This window comes from Porites lutea, chromosome 2 (assembly GCF_958299795.1).
Source record: "Porites lutea chromosome 2, jaPorLute2.1, whole genome shotgun sequence".
Lineage (NCBI taxonomy): Eukaryota > Metazoa > Cnidaria > Anthozoa > Scleractinia > Poritidae > Porites > Porites lutea.
This window is the reverse complement of record NC_133202.1, coordinates 20,779,142-20,800,372: the sequence shown is the minus strand read 5'-3', so window position 1 is coordinate 20,800,372 and position 21,231 is coordinate 20,779,142. Positions and strand designations below refer to the sequence as shown.

The following is a 21,231-nucleotide window of genomic DNA, read 5'->3' as shown; positions in this document are numbered from 1 at the left end:
GACGTCCTTACAGCAGAGCAATTTCTTTCTGCACTTACCTCACGAGGTGGAGTGTCTGGAGCCCGAGTGTCTCTGGTACAAGGCAACAGTTCTAATAAAACCAATGTAAAGTGGCCAGGAATCAGCAAGCTGAACAATTTTGAGTTTAGCAGTGATGGAGTGAGGGTATGGCGAGCTTATCAAGTTGGCGAAGGAAAGTTTTTCCCTTGGTCAGAATTTGAAGGTACTTTTTATCCTCTCTATCTATCTCTCTCACTAACTCTCCCTCTCCCCTATTGCTACTCTCCTCCACCCCCCCCCCCCCAAAAAAAAGACTTTGCTTCAATCGTTTGAAAATTGGTGTTTGGCTTTTTTTTATTGCAGTGGGCACTGTTTGATATTAACTATTTTATGCTTCAGGAACGGAATATCCTATCAGTTCAATGACGAATGCCACGTTTTCAAATGGAGACTTTCGCCCCATAAAAACCCGAAAAAAGAAACACGAAGTTAAGCAGGAGACGTTAGCCAAGGTCGACAGTGAAGAAGAAGAAGAGGAGACTAAGGGGACCGCCTCTGGGAGATTGTTTTCTTGTCCAGACAAAGGGTGCGTTCGTGTCTACACCCGTTACGGATCTATGGTCAATCATGTTACCTACGGAAAATGCGACTTCAGGGAAGAAAGAGAATCTGTGATGGACACTGCAAAGGTCTTGTACAGTAAAAAGCTTTGGGTCAGTGATGGTTGTATTTCAGCTACAGCAAGCGGCTTACACCAGAACGAAGAAGAAGGTTGGGCACTGAAATCGATCAAGAAAAACAAACCTTTCAGTGACAAACAGAAAAAATTCCTAGAAGAAAAGTTCATGGTTGGCGAAACGACGGGAAGAAAGTTGGACCCTGTAACTGTAGCCAGAGAAATGAAAACTGCTCGCCAAGATGGTAACGGAGAGAGACTTTTTTCTTCTTTAGAAGTATTGACCGCGACCCAGATTCAAAATTTTTTCTCTAGAAGGGCAAGATGTGGGAGATTTTCCGAAAATGACCCAGAAAATCAGAAAGCTGTCCAAGTGGAAGAAGAACTTGAAGACTTTCGGAGAGATGTAATAGAGCAAGTGCAGCCCAGACATCCAATCATGTATGATGTCCACAACTTGTGTGATCTTGTAGCTTCAGGGAAACTAAAGAAACTCACATTACCGAAGCTGAAGGAAATCTGTAGCGCTTTTGAGCTGAATCTTCCTGAGGAACGGAAGAAAGCCCCTTTTGTAGATGCTTTTACCAAATTAGTTAAGAATTGCTCGTGTTGGTCCTCTTGAATGACAAATTGTATGAAATCTCCACAAATGTGATTAAGTCAAAGCATAGCAGTCCCTTTACATGTAAGTTGTAAAATGAGGTTACAATAAGCTTGGACTTAAGGGAGTACTCCCGTTTTTTTGTTTTTCTCTTGTTTTTTTTTTGGAGGGGGGGTGGGGGTGATAAAGGTATATACATTTGCCAGTTAGTTCCCTAGTAGGCTCAGAGGCACCTTGTTGTAGTGGTGGGCTATCTGGCATTTGTCTTCTTATTATTCACTTCATATCTCAACAACCCTCAAATCCAGTATTTTCCAATTTTCCAGAAATGTTTAACACCTCCTCCCGCAATTTTCATACTTTAAAACCCTTCGAAAAGTTATTCAAAAATTTTTAACTTTTTGAACCTAGGAATCTGAACGATTATTGATACATTTTTTGAATGAATGAAAACCATCACTTTAAACCAGAGCCCCTAGAGGCTACCTTGAATCCCTTTTTAATAATCCTTTATCTCGCGAGAAAAAAAAAGCGAAAAAAAAAGGTTAGTTGAGGGGAGACTGGTGAGAAGGCCCTGCCGAGAATCGGTTCGTGCTGTCTTGTCTGTACTTTTCTTAGGCTATTTATGTTCACACTATACCGAGTGTCTCTTCATACTGATACGAAAAGCTATCTGGAAAAGTATGAGTACCTATCCGATATGTGACACTCCACTTTATAATTTGGCGCAACAAAGCGCTTCGCTCCGTTACATAAATCGCGCTGAAATCACCGTTCTAATGCGTGAGCAAAATTCCTATCCATATTTTTATCGCGTCGGCGCAAAAGGTATCTAGTGTGAACATAGCTTTAGCTTTAGGTGTATAACAAGGTTCAGGCGTTCAGTGAGAGGGGCGCCCTTGGCTGATTTTTGTCCTTACATCTCTGTGTCGTCCCTCTAATCTGAACGCCTGGAACAGACTATTTCAGGGTGAAAAATTAGAAAGTAATGGCAGTAACCACTTGTTAGGAATGAGCTGCCATCCATAGTAAAAAAAAGTAGTTTATGATTTCTCGATTGATACATGTATTTTGTCGAACGACCCGTAACTGATTGATTATGACAGGGTTGAGGAGATTTCAGTACCTCTGGTATCTACCTAGCTCAGTGAGGCTTCCTGATCCATAAATATGTAGGGGAGGGGTGTGTGAAGTAAAAGTAAAGAGAGCGTAATAACGTGCGGGAAACAAAGGTGTCGTTGCAAAGATTAAAAATAAAAGGTAAAGCATCACAAATTATGTTACATGACTTCAGGCCTTTTTTAAAAATTTCTATTTCATGTATCGATGTTGACCTACTCCGAGTCGTCCTTGGGAGGGGGGTGGGGGGTATTAGTAATTTGGGGCGCAAGAAACTCTGAGACTCTTTTCGTTGCTTTTGTAGGTTAAGTAATGCAATTTTTTACTAAGTATAAATGTCCAAAATGATTACAAATAATTTTTCTTGGGACTTACTGAAAACCCTAACATTTTCATAAGAAACTTCGAGCCACGACTTGGGTTGAACGATCAAAAGAATTGTACCTTTGCCACTTTCAATGTGTGAAAACCGGAAATAGTGATGTTCATTTCAGACCCTGAATAGTGATGCTCATTTCTTAGAGCGGGAGCGTCAAGAATATAGGAAAGGAAGTGTAGAGTTAAAGAAAATTTGATTCCCATCTCACACCACAAGGCAAGTGGTTTTATTTAGCTTTAATATCTTCAGAAACTAATTATCTGGTTTTGATTTGAGCATGATAATTGCGAGCAGTTGTTGTTAGGTGTTGTTGTTCCGGCTGCTCGAAAGCAGGAGTTGTAACGCCATGCAAAACTCAGTTGAACGTAACTACCGACGTTTCGCAGAGAAAATGCCGTTTTGAGATATCTCTGAATGTGGAAATTGTACATCTTTATATATTTTGTTTCAATTTTTCTCCTTTGTGATATCTTTCAAAAGTTTTAGTTTTGGGAAAATTACGATTTAGTTCCCACGTGGGGACAGTACCCTTAAATGCACAAGCAACACATTTATATTTATAGTTTACCATTCCGCTGATAAAATCCGCCTTTTTGCAGTGTTTCTGACAGCAATTCTGTCACTGCCATTAAAGAGGCGATTTTTGATCAACTTTTTACTCAGATTTGGACAGAAATTCTTTTATTTATCACTATTTTTGGCAACATCAGTGAGCATTTGTGTGTAATTTAATTAGCAAAGCGACTAGAACATGCTGCCCATTTAATAAGTTTCTTTCTGTCGCGTTGCATTTGCCCAATTTTGTAGCCAAATTTGTAGCCAAATTCGATTTGGCTACAAACAGTCAGTATTTAGGCAAAGCAGCAAGTTTCAATCCCGTGTGGCAAGGGAGATATACGCCTTTGGATTGTTGGTAATTTTGAGAGCATAAATTATGCAAAAAGTGTGCGCGACCGAAAGTTGAGCCAGTCTTGGCGAAAACGCTATGTACGGAGTAAACTTCAAAATTATAATAAGGAAGGATAGTTTTTGACATGTATCTCATCAGTGATGGAATTGCTTCAAAGACACGCTTGTAGTTGTATTCGTAAAACTCCTTCGATTTAACCAATATGGCGCGGGGCCGAAGGTTCCCCAAAACGGTCATGTTGGTAATTTTCAAAGTAAGAAGATTTAGAACCTAAAAATATTCATTTCTTATTTAAGACCCAAAACCAACTTTACATGCTAGTTTTCAGCCAATTCGGTGAGATAGCGTGGCAGCGACTTTTCAATATAGTTCGAATCTTACAGACAATTGCTCTTAATGACTTTTAAAACCAATTCTTAAGGGGCATTTATACTAGGATCCCTTCAAGAGGCCATATTCAAGAATCATCACTACACCTAAAGATGCAAAGAAGCCTAAAAGTATCACTTTCTTGGAAACATAAGTATAGAAAAGCATGAAAATGATCACCATCATGTTAATTAACTTTTTGTTTAGTAGAATGATATTTATTTTTCATAAAATATGCACTATTTCTTTGATATGGGATTTGAAAGGATGCAAGTTTGAGGCAGAGATGCTCTGGTAGGATTTTTCGGTCATTAACTGCTGAATAACAATATGATTGCCATGAACTACTTAACTGCCCTGACCAATATTTCCTTAGTTTTGCACTGTGCGGGAAACACAGTATGTTGACTTACTCAAAACAGAATTTTTGGTTTAGTTGTGCATGTGTTTTTGTATGCGTTACAACTGGGGAAGGAGGGGAGGGTGCACCGATCACTTGACGGCCTAACACTTTTTCCCCGTCACGTGCAATGCAAGTCATTTCAATGAATAATTGGTTCTGTGTACTTTAAGTTGAAACAGTAGGTTGCACTTGTGATTTAAATGAAATAACCATGCTTGACAACTCTAAACTGTTATGAACGTTCAGAGAAAGCATAGCTTTGTCTGTTAGATTGCCATGACTTTTCAAGGAACAGTGTAAGTCAATTACGCTGTGAGAGTATCCTGACATCTAACATAGCCACGTTTTCACAAGAATGTGTCCTTTTCAATAATTCACCGCCATTGCTACCTGTGTATATGTTTATAATAAACTCGTTAATAGTTTTATCCTTAAACTGGAGGCTATCCTACCCACTTATTTTTTGACTTTAAACTCCAAATAAACAAATGGCAACTTGAAACTTGTAAAGCTCAGTAATCAAGCTGCGAATTGTGAATTTGGTGCTACGAAGAACGAGCAAATATGTGATCAAATCATTGATAAGTGCAAGTCCACAGAGCTTCGGCAAAAACTTCTGGGAAAGGGACGAGAGCTAACATTGGCAGACACGCAGAAGATTGCTTGATCGTTGGAGTTATCTCAAACCCAAGCCAAACAGACTGAAGGTGATGTGGGAGCGTCTGTTAATGCCATCAAGGAAGACAACAAACCTGGAGGAAATGGGAAAAGTGATCAGAAGAGTCTGAAATGTTACCGATGTGGACAAAGTGGACATTTCGCACGTGACAAGTATTGTCCGGCAAGATCTAAAACCTGTACAAAGTGTCACATGGCAGGACATTTTGCTTCAGTCTGCAGGACAAAGAGTAAACAAGAGAAGAAGAAAAAGGACACACGGAAACAAGGTGGACGAGGAAAAGTCAACAGCGTGGAGGATGGTGAAGATGATGAATATGCTTTTACTGTGGGACTCGGTAAAACATGGGCAGGAGTGGATCAGAGATAGTCGATTTACAAGTTGGAGGTGTCATTCTTAATGGAGTTGTCATCGACTCAGGATCATCATGTAATATCATTGATCAGAAGACGTGGGAAGAGTTGAAGCAAAAAGAAGTAAAGTGCAAGTCAGAAAAGACAAATCAGAAATTGTATCCTTATGGAACTTCAGAACCACTGGACACACTGGGAAAGTTCGAAGCATCAGTAAACCTAGCTGGAAAAGATGTCACAGCTGAATTTATTGTCATCTGCAATGAAGGCAGGCCAATAATGGGCAGGAAGACAGCCATGGAATTAGATGCACTAAGACTGGGACCACAAGTTAATGTTGTAAGTACACCAGACCTTGTTGATAAATACAAAGCATGTTTTGAAGGAGTGGGCAAGTTAACTGATTATCAAGTTAAGATCCATGTGAATAAAGAAGTCAATCCAGTTGTTCAGCATCCCAGGCGAGTGCCATTCAGTCTAAGAGAGAAAGTAGAGAGCAAGTTGCATGAGTTAGAGCAGCTGGACATTATTGAGAAAGTGAAAGGACCAACACCGTGGGTCAGCCCAATAGTTGTAGTTCCCAAACCTTCTGGTGAGATTCGATTGTGCGTTGATATGCGCAGAGCGAATGAAGCTATTGTGAGAGAAAGACACCCAATTCCCACTGTTGATGAGGTCCTCCAGGACATGACCCAAAGCAGTGTGTTCTCTAAGTTAGACCTTAAATGGGGCTATCATCAACTGGAACTGAGTGAAGAATCACGTGACATCACAACATTCACAACACATGCTGGACTTTATCGTTACAAGAGATTAATGTTTGGTGTAACCTCAGCTCCTGAGATCTATCAGCATGCTATCCAGCAAGCTCTGCATGGATGTGAAGGAGTGCGTAATATATCTGTTGATATCATTCTTCATGGTAAAGATGACCAGCAACATGATGAGAGGCTCGAGAAGCTGCTAGAAAGATTGCAACAAAGAGGTTTGACCTTGAATAGTGCGAAGTGCAAATTCAAGATGCCCCAGTTAGAATGTATGGGATACCTATTGTCTACACGTGGTATTGGACCGACAGAATCCAAAGTTGAAGCAGTAGTCAACGCCAGAGAGCCTGAGTCTGTAGCCGAAGTGAGAAGTTTTATGGGACTTGTGAATTTCAGTGCAAAATTCATTCCAAATCTGGCCACAGTTTCAGAACCACTTCGACAGCTGACACGAAAAGGCGTAACCTTCAAATGGGATGAGAAGCAACAAGAAGCGTTCAAAGCTCTGAAGGAAACACTAGCAAGTGCAGAAACATTAGCTTACTATGACAAAGATGCCAGAACAAGAGTCATTGCTGACGCAAGTCCAGTTGGACTGGGTGCTGTTCTTGCTCAAGAACAAAATGGTAATTGGAGACCAGTCTACTACGCAAGCCGAAGTCTAACAGCAGTTGAAGGAAGATATTCTCAAACAGAAAGAGAAGATCTGGCTCTAGTCTGGGCTTGCGAAAGGTTCCATGTTTATCTATATGGAAAACATTTCGAATTGGAAACTGATCACAAACCACTTGAAGTGATCTATTCAAGTAAATCTCAGCCCCCGGCGAGAATCCAAAGATGGGTCTTACGACTTCAGCCATATGAGTTTACAGTGATGTATTGTCCAGGCCCACAGAACATAGCTGATGCTTTATCTCGCCTAACCCAAGAAATTTCAAACGAAAGCAAAAATGTGGCGGAAGAATACATTCGGTACGTTGCAGAGAATGCAGCCCCCAGAGCCATACCTATCCAGGAAATTGAAGAAGCATCTGCTGAAGATGAAGAAATTGCAATGTTAAGGAAGTGTGTTCAGACCAATGATTGGGCTGTCGGCGAGCCAGCTTTTAAAGCTGTGAGAAACGAGTTAACTGTGCTAGGAAAGTTAGTGTTGAGAGGAACTAGATTAGTCATTCCGATGAAACTTCGCAAGCAAGTACTGGATCTGGCACACGAGGGTCATCAAGGGATCGTTAAGACCAAGCAAAGACTCCGTACCAAAGTATGGTGGCCCGGTATAGACCGTCAAGCAGAACAAAGGTGCAGAACATGTCATGGTTGCCAGCTTGTCGGGAAACCTTTGCCCCAGAACCAATGAAGAGAACAGAGTTGCCTACACAGCCATGGCAAGACCTTGCGGTAGATCTGCTAGGACCCCTTCCGACGGGTGAATATCTACTTGTGGTTGTTGATTATTTTAGTCGATTCTTTGAAGTAGCTGTAACCAAATCAGTGACATCTGGCAAAATGATTAGCTGTCTGAAAGCAATGTTTGCTACTCATGGACTACCGCTGTCAATAAAAACAGGCAATGGTCCACAGTTTGTGTCACAAGAGTTTGAAGTCTACCTCAAAGACAACAACACTGAACACAGAACGTCAACTCCAATGTGGCCATAAGCCAACGGCGAGGTTGAAAGACAAAATAGAAGTCTGCTGAAAGCGATGCGGGTTGCGCACAGCGAGGGACGTGACGGGCGAAAGGAATTGCAGAAATTCTTGCTTGGTTACAGAAGCACGCCACACACAATTACTGGAGAGAGTCCTGCTAAACTGTTATTTGGAAGAGAGATTCGTTCAAAGCTCCTAGGTGTGGAAGAGTTGCGCTCAGCTAGTAATGACAGTGAAGTCTTGGACAGAGATCGTGAAAGAAAGCAAAAAGGCAAAGACTATGCTGATAATCTGAGAGGTGCTTGTGAGTCTAACCTGAGAGAGGGAGACAAAGTTCTTCTTCAGAAACCGAAGTCAGACAAGCTGTCACCATCATTTGAAGCCACACCCTATGAAGTGGTCAACAAACATGAAGGTCATGTGGAAATTAAGTCTCCTGCTGGCATTCACTACAAAAGAAATGTTACCCATCTACAGAAGTATGTGGAGGACAAATCACAGGAAACAGAAACCAGCAATCCTAAAGGGACTTTGTCAAAAGACCCAGAAACTAATCAGGAAGAGGAACCAAGAGTTTCAACTCAGCATTATGCGTTGCGGCCTAGGCACAATCGTCAACCTGAGAGACTAAAAGATTATGAACTTGGTTAAGACTTTGTTTACACAATGGACAGTTCTTGCGAAGGACATTTCACCTTTCTGAAAATGTCATTTTGTATTGATTTAAGTCTTGGACATTGGATCATTTTCCCTTGAGTTAGTAGCCATTGAGAGACTGTTATAGTTTGTTTTGTTATTTTGTTTAAGAAACCGGACTGGACGATTTATTCGGAAAAAAGGAGAGATTGTAGTATCGATGATGTAATTGTGTATGGTCGAAATGAGTTCTGGGTAATTAAAAAAGCACATGGTCAAGTGTCGCGTTGAATCTGTTGTTGTGTGCATTTATTTCGGTTAAATCCGGATGTTTCACTGACCGTGAAACACTACAGCGAGCACGATGAAGACCCGCTCAGAAGGACACTCTTGAGAATCAAATAAAAAAAATACATAAACAACGATGACATCGGTATCTGTAAGATTTGAAGAAATGACAACAAGTCACCGGTCTGAATTACAGAGTGAAACCAAGGACGATCATCAACAATCAAGGAAATTGAGGTAATGTCTCTCTCGTAGCCGTTGTAGAAAAAAAGGGTTTTATTTTAAGTCACTTAACCTGAAAAAGCTTCTACTAAAAAAATAAACAATCGTGGCAATATAATACAGTTACAGAAAGAAACAGCTTACCTTCCTCCATCGTGCTCGCTCCTGCAGGAAACTATAGTAAAAATTTTCACTGTGGCTATATGACCGGTAACCGGTCAAGGTGTTAAAAACACTAAATGACCGGCAGTCCCATATTCCGTAAATTTCGCAAAATCAAAAGACTCTCGCTAATCTAAACTATTACATGTCGATTAGGACAAGTTAAGCGATCCTGAAATGCTTTATAGATCTCAAGTCTAGTGTTTGGTTTACGCTGGGCTCTAAAGACGAAACCGTGTTTTGTGACACTTAAAACTTTTTTTTTAGCTCGACTGCCGGTCAAGGTTTTCAAAACACTAACTGGCCGGCAGTTCTATATTCTCAGTAAATTTCACAAAATCGAAAGATTCTAGCTAATCTAAACTATCATATGTCGATTCAGACAGGTCAAGTGATCCTGAAATGCTTTATAGATCTCAAGGCTAGTATTTGTTTACGCTGGACTCAAAAGATGAAACCGTGTTTTGTGACACTTTCAACTTTTTTCAGCTCGACTGCCGGTCAAGGTTTTCAAAACACTAAATGGCCGGCAGTCCCATATTCTCAGTAAATTTCACAAATCGAAAAAATTCAGCTGTTCTGAACTATCATAAATCGTTATCCTGATCAAAGCAGCCGGTTTTTTGGGATTTCTATACTACTTTTTTGTTGGTCTCAAGTCTTTGGATGTTCGTTACTATTTTCTATCCAAAGCATGGCGTGACAGGCGATGTTTGACGTCATAACATCTTGACCTTTCATGCGGCCTCTGTGGAAAACCGGTGGGAAAAGTCTCTACGCGTTAGTTCCCTTCTGGAGCTGAAATACACTTCAACGTTATCTTGTTGACGTTATGATGAAACAAAAAAGCTTTTTTGTACAAGGTAATCTTAACTTTGCGTTGATGTATAGAAATAATATCGAGTTTTCAGTATTTGTTCTTTACCATAGAGTGGACTGCGATATTTACTGAGAATATAGGACTGCTAGGCATTTGGTGTTTTGAAAACCTTGACCGGTTACCGGCCATATAGCCACAGCGAAAAATTTTACTAGAAAATTAAGGTACAAGTCAAAAAAAATAACACTCAGTCTGCACAGTCTGCATGGTCTGCACAGTCTGCAGTCTGCATGGTCTGCGTTTCAACATGACTGATTTCCCAGCGCCATCTTGGAATAGTAATCGTGCAAACACCTCATAGAGGCTTGATTTGAGTTGTGTTTTCGCATGTGATCTATTTATGAGAGCAAAGGACGCTTTCCTTCACTTTTCTTCGTTTTTCTTTTGGCGTTTCTATGATATTTCATTGGATTATGAGCAATAGTTATTTTAGAAAAGATAAAACTCTTGTTGTCTTCAAAGAAAAGAGGTAAACACTGCACCGTTTTTCGGTGTAAACAACAGCTATTACAATGAGGAAGGGCTCTTCGCTGGATATCACTTCTTCAAATTCCCCATGAGCCCAAGGCGAAGAAATCACTGGTGTAATATCATTAAGAGGCAACATGGAAGAGACGGCTTTACCGTGACCAGTGAACGGTAGTCTGCAATGAACATTTTAAACAGCAGGACATTGTGAGAAAATTGTCAGGCCGCTTGGACTTGAAGGAAGGTTTGTGAAATATACATGCAGCCTTGTAACAGTATATGCACACCGCATTTCAGTACAGGTGCCCTTAATTTAGCTCAATCTTTTTTCCTTTTTATCGTATTTGCAAAGCTTGATATAACAAGAGGCTTATGAAGCTCATAAACAATGATCATTGAATATCAAAAATGCTTTGCTTTTTTAGTGACTGTAGTATTTTGATAGCAATCGCTGTTTTACTTCTTTGTCCCCGTCTCTTGTTCATCAAAGATAATCCAAGTGTTATGCAAGTCAATGACTTGACGTCGATAATAGACAGTGTTATTCGTGCTTTCTTATTATGAATTTCACTGAGGACACTAGACCCGAGTGCTGTGTTATTATTATCAATGTTACATGTATTTTTATTATTCCATATTGTAAAAACTCAGCCATCTTATTTTACACAAGGTTTCCATCATATGAAGCACTGATAAGTTTTCTCAAATATATTCGGCCAAAAATTAGAAAAGATGCAGTACTGGAAGGGAGAGCGCCTTGTGAAAGGGAGTCAACATTACCAAGAGGATGAAAATCGCAAAAAAACAGGAGGGCAATTGCAAACGACGTTGCGTCCTCGCGACCCTCTAGGAATTTCTAGATGAATTTTTGTTAGTACTGATGCGACTGAGGGCTGGCTTATTTGTACAGGACCTTGCAGAAAGATTTGGTGTAAGTATCAGCCTTACAGTGTCAAGAATTTGTATTAGGTGGATAAATTTATTGTACTATAAACTAATAGATATTTTCCCTCTCCCAACCAAAGAGTTGGTGTGCAACAATATATGCAAGAGAGATTTGCTGAATTTGCGACAACCAGCATAATTTTGGACTGCACTGAGCCTTTCATTCAGCGGCTACCTGCAATGCTTGCAAAGGCAGAAACCTGGTCTGATTACAAACACCACAACACTTGGAAGCTACTGGTGGGAGTGACACCAAATTGCCAAGTGGTTTTTCTTTCAGACCTTTGGGGTAGACGAGTGTCTGATAAACAAATAACTCGAGAAACTGGAGTGCTGGCTTTAATTGAAAGTGGAGACAATATTATGGTTGACCGTGGCTTTGACTTAAAGGACATTGTGCCCATGATGTCACAATCAATATGCCACCCTTTTCAGTGGGACGCGATCAATAAACTGCAGCAGAGACAGAGGGAACAATGACCATTGCCTCTGTACAGATCCATTTGGAGAGAGAAATTGGTCGGACAAAAGACTTACCATATTTTAGATGGTAATCAGCCCAATACACTTAGCCCCTATGCAACAAAGATAGCAACTGTATGAGGACTCCTTACAAACTTCCTTCCACCTTCGCTAACACCTACTAAACCGAAACCATAGTTTTCACTGTTGGTGACTCAACTGTCATGTTTCTTCTTTTAGGTTTTATTTACTGGTATAATTTGTTGGTTTTAACTATCGTTTACAACCAAAAGACTGCATGGGCAGATGATGTTTACTGTCCAATAAGCCATTTCTGGGTTCCTCCGGTCTCTGTTTCAAAAGGAGGGTAATTGTGAAACTATTGACTAAAAAAATATAATATATTTTTGAATGAACCTATTTTACATTTTCACAGCAGTGTTTCACATTTGGCCTTGTCTTGTGCAATTTTTAAAAAAAAAAAACGAGAAACGGCTTTTTCAATGCACATAAACTGTCTTTCTATTACTCAAATCAGGGTTGCTGATAGTAGATCGTATTCTGGAATTTTATTAGAATCTGATTTTCTTTGTAGTCCATTCATGGCTTAATTTCAATCACTGTCTAGCTCTGTGCTAGTACTACATAAATGATTCTGTTTAGTAATACATTTTAAACCGAGTGTCAGACTGAAAAAAAAAAAACAAACAACAACTTCTTAGAATGGCAACATTGCAACAAAAGTATTAGAATGTAGACCACTGCTGTTACTTTAGGGTTACATTTTTTCGTATAACAGCTATCTTTCATTACTGGGAGGGTAATTACTATGTAAACAAAATACCAAATCAGCGCTGTGCTCTAAGAAAAATTAAAGGGAACCTGAAGCCTCTAATCCTATGAAATTCAGGCTGCCCAGCATAGCACTTCTATGGGAAAGAATGATTTCTTAGTCGTCCAAGAGTACAAGTAAAGCACTAGAGGCCATCGGGTGCTGTTAGATCACAGCCCTGATTTGAAAAAAATAAATATGAATAAACTTTCTGCACATTAAAAGGTCAATATAAAGCTTATACTTTTCTTTCAAATCGTAATTTGAAACCAGTTCTGATGAAGCTATAGTGGCCAAATGGTAATTACCCACCTCTGCAATCGTTTGGTAAGAAGTTCAGGGTAAAGAGCCCTTCTGTAAAAGAAAACAATCTTAGGCAGAAAGTCACTGGACCAAGTGTTGTCTGAGTAAATGTTCTCCAAAATAGTGGTTTATCCTCTCCAAAATAAACTGTGAGAATGATCCCTTGTAGGTCTAAGTCAGAACAGTAAAGCTGTCCTTGAATTTGCAAGTAATAACCATGATTCTGTTTGAGCCTCACTGTTCCATCACCAAGTTTAACCAGAAAAAAATTGGGGGTTTTGCATGCCTTTTGATTTAGGACTGAGTATTCAGCACCAGTACAAGTTCAAGTTAAAATATGAAGATCACAAGAAAGCCTTGAATTTTGGTGGCTTTTTAAGACGATGGCTTGGATATCAAAGATTAGTTTGGAAGAGCTGACCACGCTTCCCATCACTTCCAGTTTTGTTATCAATGTAGGGAAATGTAATTGGATTCCTGTTCAAACAATTTATTGGCTAAGCTTATACGTGGTATTTCGTACATGGTGCCATTTCGATTAAACAAAGCAGGGTTCTTAAAGCATGTCCTGTTATTGATCACATTTTATCCAAACCATCTGGTTCGATACGGGTATTATCTTCTTTTGTAAGTTCAATTATGTCTGAGTCCCGTTGTGAGCAGATTAACCACTTTCATAACGAGATATTGCCAAATATCCATTATGGCTTCTCCTGATTGGGATGTGGAATTTGACGTAGATGAGTTTTTGTCTTGAGGAGGATAATTTTTGGCAGGAAAATCTTACAGTCCTTCAAGCCTATGTTTTCCCACAGTATAACTGTATATTCTGACGCCAGTAATTTTGCTTGTGGAGTGTTTATCCGAAGTAGCAAAAAAATTGTAAGTCATGCTATGTTCACTGATCAGGAAAAGATCACTTAGTTTCACCCATCGCCAGCTCCTCACAATGTACTACTGATAGCTTACAAGCCTTTGGGAGAACTTCTTAGATGCCTGTCTCAAATGGTTTATTGTCAACCTGGCTACTGCTAGAATTGTAGTATGAAACTTTCATTACGACTTTAGTTGGCTTATAAGATGTTTAATTATCATTATTTTTTGTACCGTTTTCAACATAGACTTGCATGTTAAGTGGATTGTTAGAGACTTGAACACGCAAGCTGATTTCGTTAGTATGATCAAGGATTGCAATTATCAGCAACTTACTTACCGGAACCCGAACCCGAACCTAAGAAATAAAAATTGGAGACGTTTCTGTCTTGAGAGTGTCACTAACAATAATTGCTCGATCAAGACTTTTCATCCCCACATTATATTTATTTATTGTTATTATATTTTTTACTGTCGCATTTCTTGCGTATGGCGCAAAATTTTTCTTCGAGAATTTCATATATGCGTGAACGTTGCAACTTGGGATCATGATTGACATGAGTACTTCTCCTCCCTTCACCGCCTTTCCCTCAAAATGGAAACACAGAGCCCTTTTAAGAAAAGGTACAAGTATGAATATAAAAGTTTTCATTCTTTTCCGTTTTACTGAGTTTGATAAAATGTTACCATTTTACAAAAAACATCTCTGTTTTCGTTTACAGATCGCGACAAAGCGACGAATCTTTTGAAATGTGCGTACGTGTGAAAATGTGAAGTTATTGTGCCTTGAATTTATGTTCGAGTCTGCGGCGGAACAGCATGGGCTGATTCTTTGAATTTTAGTGGTTATGTTCTTTTTTTTTATAAAGTCATGTAAATTACAACTGAATATTTTGTTTTTCTGGTAAAAGTGTCTAAGCGTGATGTATAACTAAGCATGTTTGATAAATTAGAACACATGCGTGTACTAAATAACCAAAGGTAAGCTCTTTCGCGCGATGAAATGTAGTCGTTTCTTTGTTTTGTTTGTTTAGTTGCTTTTATTCATTTATTTAATACTCGCTGTTAGGTAAAGTCAAAATACATTTCGATACGAAATATATATTCCATGCGAAACAATATTTGATCGTTAAAAGAAAGGAGATGAAAGGTATTTGTCCCTTGTCTTTGTTTTTACCTCGCACGTGATTACTAAGTTTTACGTCTTCGTTGTCCGGGGTGTTCATTTTCATCCATATATGCTGCCGCTTAATTTTACATGGTTCTAATTACCTTTTCTGAAGTTTAGCCCAGAATGAACAGACTGTTAGCTGCCATGCCAAACGATAAATGGCCTCGAACTTATCACAATCAGACACTGAGGATAACTTCAGCCTGATATCTACTCTAATTTGATTTAATGAATTTGATTTTACAGAAACTCGCCAGCACGCAGCACAGCTGCCGCGCGGGACTGGTTTGGTGCTAAGGACTCTCAGGTTAGTTTTAAGTCATTGTTCAGCACTGTTCAGCGAAAGTTATCTTACAAACGTATCACGTTTAAATTGTTTGAGTTTTCAGTTGAGTTTGAGTTAAGAGTGAGTTACCATTTCTAATATTTTTTTCTTTTTTACTTTTAAAATGGTAAGCGTCATTTACCTTATTTTGCAAAGAGTGCCACAGGAAAGGATGAGGTATTTGAGCAGGGATGGATTTGAAAGAGTGCCGCACGGTGCCGACTGGGGCATTTGAACAGGGTCGCATTTGAAAAAGAGTGCCGCAGGGTGCGGATGGGGTATAGATCTGAATAAGTGCCATAGGGTGGGGAAGGGGTTGGGATGTTTAAATGGGGATGGACTGAAATGAGTGTACGTTAGACTCGTCAGGTGGAGGGACCGAAAAGGATGTTGTCAAGATATTTAGAGAAGGGATCCAGAACATCGCCACAGGGGTCAGGGAGACCAAAAAAGGGTGTGGCCAGCATATTTGGACAAGGTTTCAAAAAACTGCCATATGCAATTGTGGGACAAAAAGGGTGGGATCCAGGCAGTGGGACAACGATTCTAAAAAGTGCTGTAGATGTAAAGGCACCAAAGAAGGTTGTGGTCTGTACATTCGGACAAAGGATTCAAAAGAGCAAGGTACATAGATTAGTGTCACATGTCATTCAAGGGCCGCACCAGGACAAAAGTGTTGCATGCCTGGATAAGAAACTTGAAGGACATGCTACTTGATCAAAGCACCACGGTATTCCACGGTATTACCCTTGTGTGATGTGTGACGTTACTAAGCCATTCATGGCCTTATTGGCCGCCAAATCTAGTTTTTAAATATGAGCTCTGTAAATTTGGTTGTTAACTTTTCACTCTTCTATTACACAATTTGTAACTTCAGAAATGTATTTTATCTAAAAAATAAATACTTTACTCCTACTACTATTATTATTATTTGAATTCATTCCTTTTCCAAATGTCTGGATCACACCTTTTTTGCTTCCCTTTAACCCCTATGGCGCTCTTTTAAATCCCTTGGCCAAGTATCCCGACCACACCCTTTTTGTTTCCCTTTTTCCCATAGGGCAATTTGAGACCTGATCAAAAAGTCAGAACTAAACATTTTTGGTTCCCCCGATCCCTACCGCACTCTCTCCAACCCTGTTGAAATGCCCTGACTTCTTTCCCACCCTGCTGCACTCTTTCGATCTCCATTCAAGGGCTCTGTCCTTTATACCTTGTGGTGCTTTTTCGAATCTATTCCCTTCCACATGCCCCATCCCCACACCGCAGAAACCTTTCTAAACTAACGTGAACGATGTTTATCATTTTCAAAGGAAAAAAAAAATATATTAGAGACGGTAACTCAATTTTAACTCAAGCTTAACTCAAACTCTTCTAAAACTAAACTCTAACTTAACTCAGGCTAGTAATTGTAAATATCCACTCCCATTCGCTAATAAATTACCGTATTCAGTTTGTCACGCCCTTCAATCTTAAAAAGAACTTCCCTCGCTTGGAGGTAAGATGTTTGTAATGTTATCGAGCAAAGAAAATGTTTTTTGGGGGTATCTTGTCAAATCAGAAGCCATTTTAGAGAAAGATGGTGGTCTCTTAGAAAGAATTACGACACTCGTACGCATTGCTTGCGGCAAATGCACGTTTGTAGTTGTTTAAGACATAACAGGTTTGAAACGGAAAAGGGTTTGTTAAAGGCGTTGGACAAAAATTAGTTACTCTAGTTTCAGTTCTATTACATTACATTATTTGTATGTTTCTCTAATTCAAAGGGAATCTTCAAATTCAGAGCTCGAGGATGAATACAATAGTGATCTTTGCATCATTGACAGTGACAAAGATAGGCATGATAGTGATGATGAGAATTCTGATATCCTATATGATTCTGATAAACAGGTAATACTCTCAATAATATTAATATCTGACAGTAGAAGCTGCATTTATCTGCTGCTTTTTAAAAAAACAAAATACATGGCCAAGTTCTGTTATAATCGTATCAATGACAAATATTCATTTCCACATAATAGGTAACGTTACTTAGCCGTGTCATCATCACAAAGTTAAATAAAGTTGTATTTTATGAATCCTTTATTTACCAGAAATTATTGTTGTTGGTAATTCCGTGAACATACTGTACATTCTCCCGGGGTGTGGCAGAAAATAGAATAGGAGCAAAACCATTCAGCGAAATAAAATTGACAGTGGTATTTTATCTCTAGGGCTGCTCCTCTTTCGCCGAAAGTGACACAGAAGAACTTCCACAGCTATTCAAGAATGATTTTCAACTGCCCATCATAAAGGTAGACTTGGAATCAGGCTTTGAAGAGATAGCAAATCTTCTTAGGAATCCACCAGAAGATTACATCTGCAAGAAAGCACCCGTAAAGTGCGAGGAGAATGCCACTTTTCTTATAGATAGGAAGGCCCTATAAAATCCTAATGACTGGAAAGCAGACGATCTAGGTGCTTTTCACAACGTAGGCAAGGTAACAGTTGGATATTTCCATGTTACAGCATCTGGAGCTCGTTTCCTGTCGAAAAAGAAACCGTCCAGGGTGGAGGATGAAAATGTTGTCCTGCTAAAGAAAACGTACTGGACTCATCAACGCCACAAAGATTTTAAGAGATGATGTTTTGAGGGGTATGACTACAAAGAGGTGCGGCTTCCACATGTGCTTCTTTGCTACGAATTCGATGATGAGCCTCACCCTGTCACCACAGCAGCTCATGGAAATGCAAAGAAGAGTAACAGTTCGTACTATCGGAGTCGTCCAAGTACATTGCAGAGCATCAAAGAAAAAGCAAAAGAACAAAAGGGGCCTTCTCAAGTATACGACAAAGTTTTTGAGGACGCTGGAGGTTTGCTTGGATTCCAATCACACGGGATTTTGCCAAGGAACAGACAACAGGTCAGTGATGTTAAACGAAACGCGAAGCCGAAAAAGGACAAAGATGAAATGTGCGAGTTAATCAAGATGTCCAGGCTGGAAGCAAGCCAATTGAAGCCTTTTATAAGACGTGTCCAGGTCACGCCAGAGCCATCCTGTATTGTTGCAAGTGACAGACAGCTCAACGATTTAGTGCGATTTCGTACAACACAGTTCCTTCCAGCGTCAGTGCTGTGTATAGACACAACATTCAATATTGGTAACTTCTTTGTTACTCCTACCACCTACAAGCACAAAATCCTGGTTGACAGGCAGTACGGAAAGGAACCTACATTATTGGGGCTGACTATGATCCACATGCAAACAAAGGCAGAAAGTTACAACTTTTTCGGTTCGTCGATTGTCTCCCTCGATGATGAGCTAAGCAACATTCTGGCGATTGGCTCCGACAGGGACGTTGCACTGAGGAAGGGATTTTCATCTTGTTTCCCGATCGCTACAGAGCTCTGCTGCAAAGGTCACCTGGAGCAGGATATCCGACGTACGATGAGAGATCTAGGAATCGGCCAGTTTCACGAGAAGTTTTTTTTGGAAGATGTATTTGGTTCGGAGGCAAAAAAAGAACTTGGCCTTGTTGATGCTGTCAGTCGCGATGAGTTTGATGTTGTCCTTGAATCGTTATATCCCGTATGAAGAAAACGCGAATTGGAGGCTAGGCAGTTAACCAGTGAGGAAAGTACCGAATTTTACAGCTACTTTGTAAACTACGTCACAGAGGACATGAAAAGCATGATGATCGCCAGTGTAAGAAAGAAGACCGCGTTTGACGACAGTTTCTTTTATAACAACGACCCAGAGTCGATGAACAATCGCATTAAAACCCGTATAGAAAAAAAGAGGCTCAGTTGGCCTGAATGCGTACAGCAACTCAAGGAAATGTCAGAGGAACAAGAAAGAAACATCAACCGGGCACTAATAAACGAGGGTCCTTATAGGTTTCGTCCTGAATGTCGACGACTGATAATACCAGCAGAAAAGTGGCTAGGAATGTCAAAAGAACAAAAGGAGAGAAAGTTGAAAGAATTCCAGAAGATTCCGTTGTCGAAAGCGTTTGGAGTTAGTACCTCCGCTACCATTTCCTCCACTTCTTTAATACTAGAGGCAGCAACAGAAAAAAAGCCTTCTTCTGGCAAGAAACCGGGGCAGAGTGGAAGACGTGGTGGACGACGAAGCCTGTCTTCTCCCAGGGACACAACTGGATTCCGACCAAGAATAACAGTTACTGAAGAGCATTCCTCGGGCGCCAGGGACACAAGTGAGTTCCAGCCAAGGGAAACAGCCAGCGACTTGCAGTCATCTATGCCTACAGATACGAGTGGGTCCCACGAGCCTAAGTCATCTGAGCGTCTGTACACATGCACTTGAATAAAAGGGCCAAGTCGCACTAGAGGACAAAACTGTTTATTTATGTCAAAAATCTGTCATCACAATGAAAAACCAAGTGCGACCGGTTTGTTCACCAAAGGACAAAATTTGGTCACGGGTGGACAAACTTCAAAGATGCCGTCGACTACCTCTGGAGCAGGCCAAATTGAGACAAATTTTGGAAAACAATAGCGAGGGTGTTTTAATTCGGAAATGATTTGACAGGTGATATGTAGCAGAGTCTCTATGCTATAGACTTCGCGGCAAAATTGGTCACGTTCTCATTTCGCAACAACATGAATCCAGGCACGGGCAACCAATACTTTCCGTATGAAATGGGGCAACAATATCCTCAATATCCACCAGGATGGATATATCCGTTGCCTAGCACTTACAATTTTAATGATCGAGGAACTGCAAGCCCATCTCCTTCAACCGCAAGTTCTGGCTCGTTGTTAGAATCCTTTCCGTTCGTCGAAGACGGCTCAATGCCGGAATCATCCCAAACTTCTTCGCGCCGTACATCTTCCGAGAACAAGAAGGCCCAGGAACGATGGACTAAAGATGAGGAAAAACTGTTAGTCCAACTATGGGCTGAAAAACACGATCAGTTGGAAAGCAGAGAGTGCAGGAAAACGTGGGCCTGGATCGCTGAGAAGATTTCGAAAGCGCTACAGTCCAACAAGACGGCCGACAAATGTATTCGGAAAATGAAGTACATCATAGAAAGATACAAGAATGCAAAAGATTGGAACAAAAACCAAACAGGAGGAAACCTTAGGAAATCCGTCTACTACGATGAGGTCGATAAGATCCTTGGATGCCGCGACCTAGTAACCTTCAATAATGTAGCCGAAGCGGGGATCAGCGGCGAAAGTGCCCCCCAAGTTGTAGCTGAATCAAGTGATACTACTGGCGAGAACAGTACTTCATCTAGCCCCAATGTGCTACAAACTCCAGCTGAAAAGAGAAGAGCGTCAAAGAAAGGGAAACGAGCTTCGAAACGCAAAGCTCCTGATAATGACAGCGACGAAGAGTTCAAGATGGCTCTAAAGGATATGAGGCAGCAGGGGGAGAAAGTTACAGCATTTATGGATTCTTTGCAACAATCACAGACGCAGCAGCTAGCCATGATGAACCAATTTATGGGCTCCATTGTGAAAATCCTTGGCCAACAGAATGAGAAAGACAACTGAACTTTAATTCAAGACTGTTTTGGACTATTGGGAGACAATCATTATCGACCATTATCAAAAGACATGTTATTGTTTATGTTGCGAATCGATCAAACGAAATTATGGAAACAAATGAATGTACTGCTTGAACTGATTTCTTGTTGTAAATGCAAAAATTATCTTTATCACACACTTCTCTTTAAAAATCTGAACAATAAATGTCTGTAAAATTGCAGGAAAATTCAATACGGTGATGGAAATCGTTTCTTATGATTC

General features: G+C 40.2%; 1 protein-coding gene and 1 pseudogene across 1 annotated transcript in view; both read left to right on the top strand.

The window, feature by feature from the left end:
* Positions 1 to 11,294: 11,294 nt before the first annotated feature.
* On the top strand, positions 11,295 to 12,167 carry LOC140926726 (uncharacterized; annotated as a pseudogene).
* A 7,624-nt stretch (positions 12,168 to 19,791) lies between these two features.
* LOC140927998 (uncharacterized) overlaps positions 19,792 to 21,231 on the top strand; it is a 1,586-nt gene continuing 146 nt past the window's right edge. Inside the window, exon 1 of the mRNA XM_073377711.1 lies at positions 19,792 to 21,231. This exon is cut by the window's right edge and continues 146 nt beyond it. Within this exon, the coding sequence (XP_073233812.1) occupies positions 20,077 to 20,976 (900 nt within the window). The 5' untranslated portion in view covers positions 19,792 to 20,076 and the 3' untranslated portion in view covers positions 20,977 to 21,231.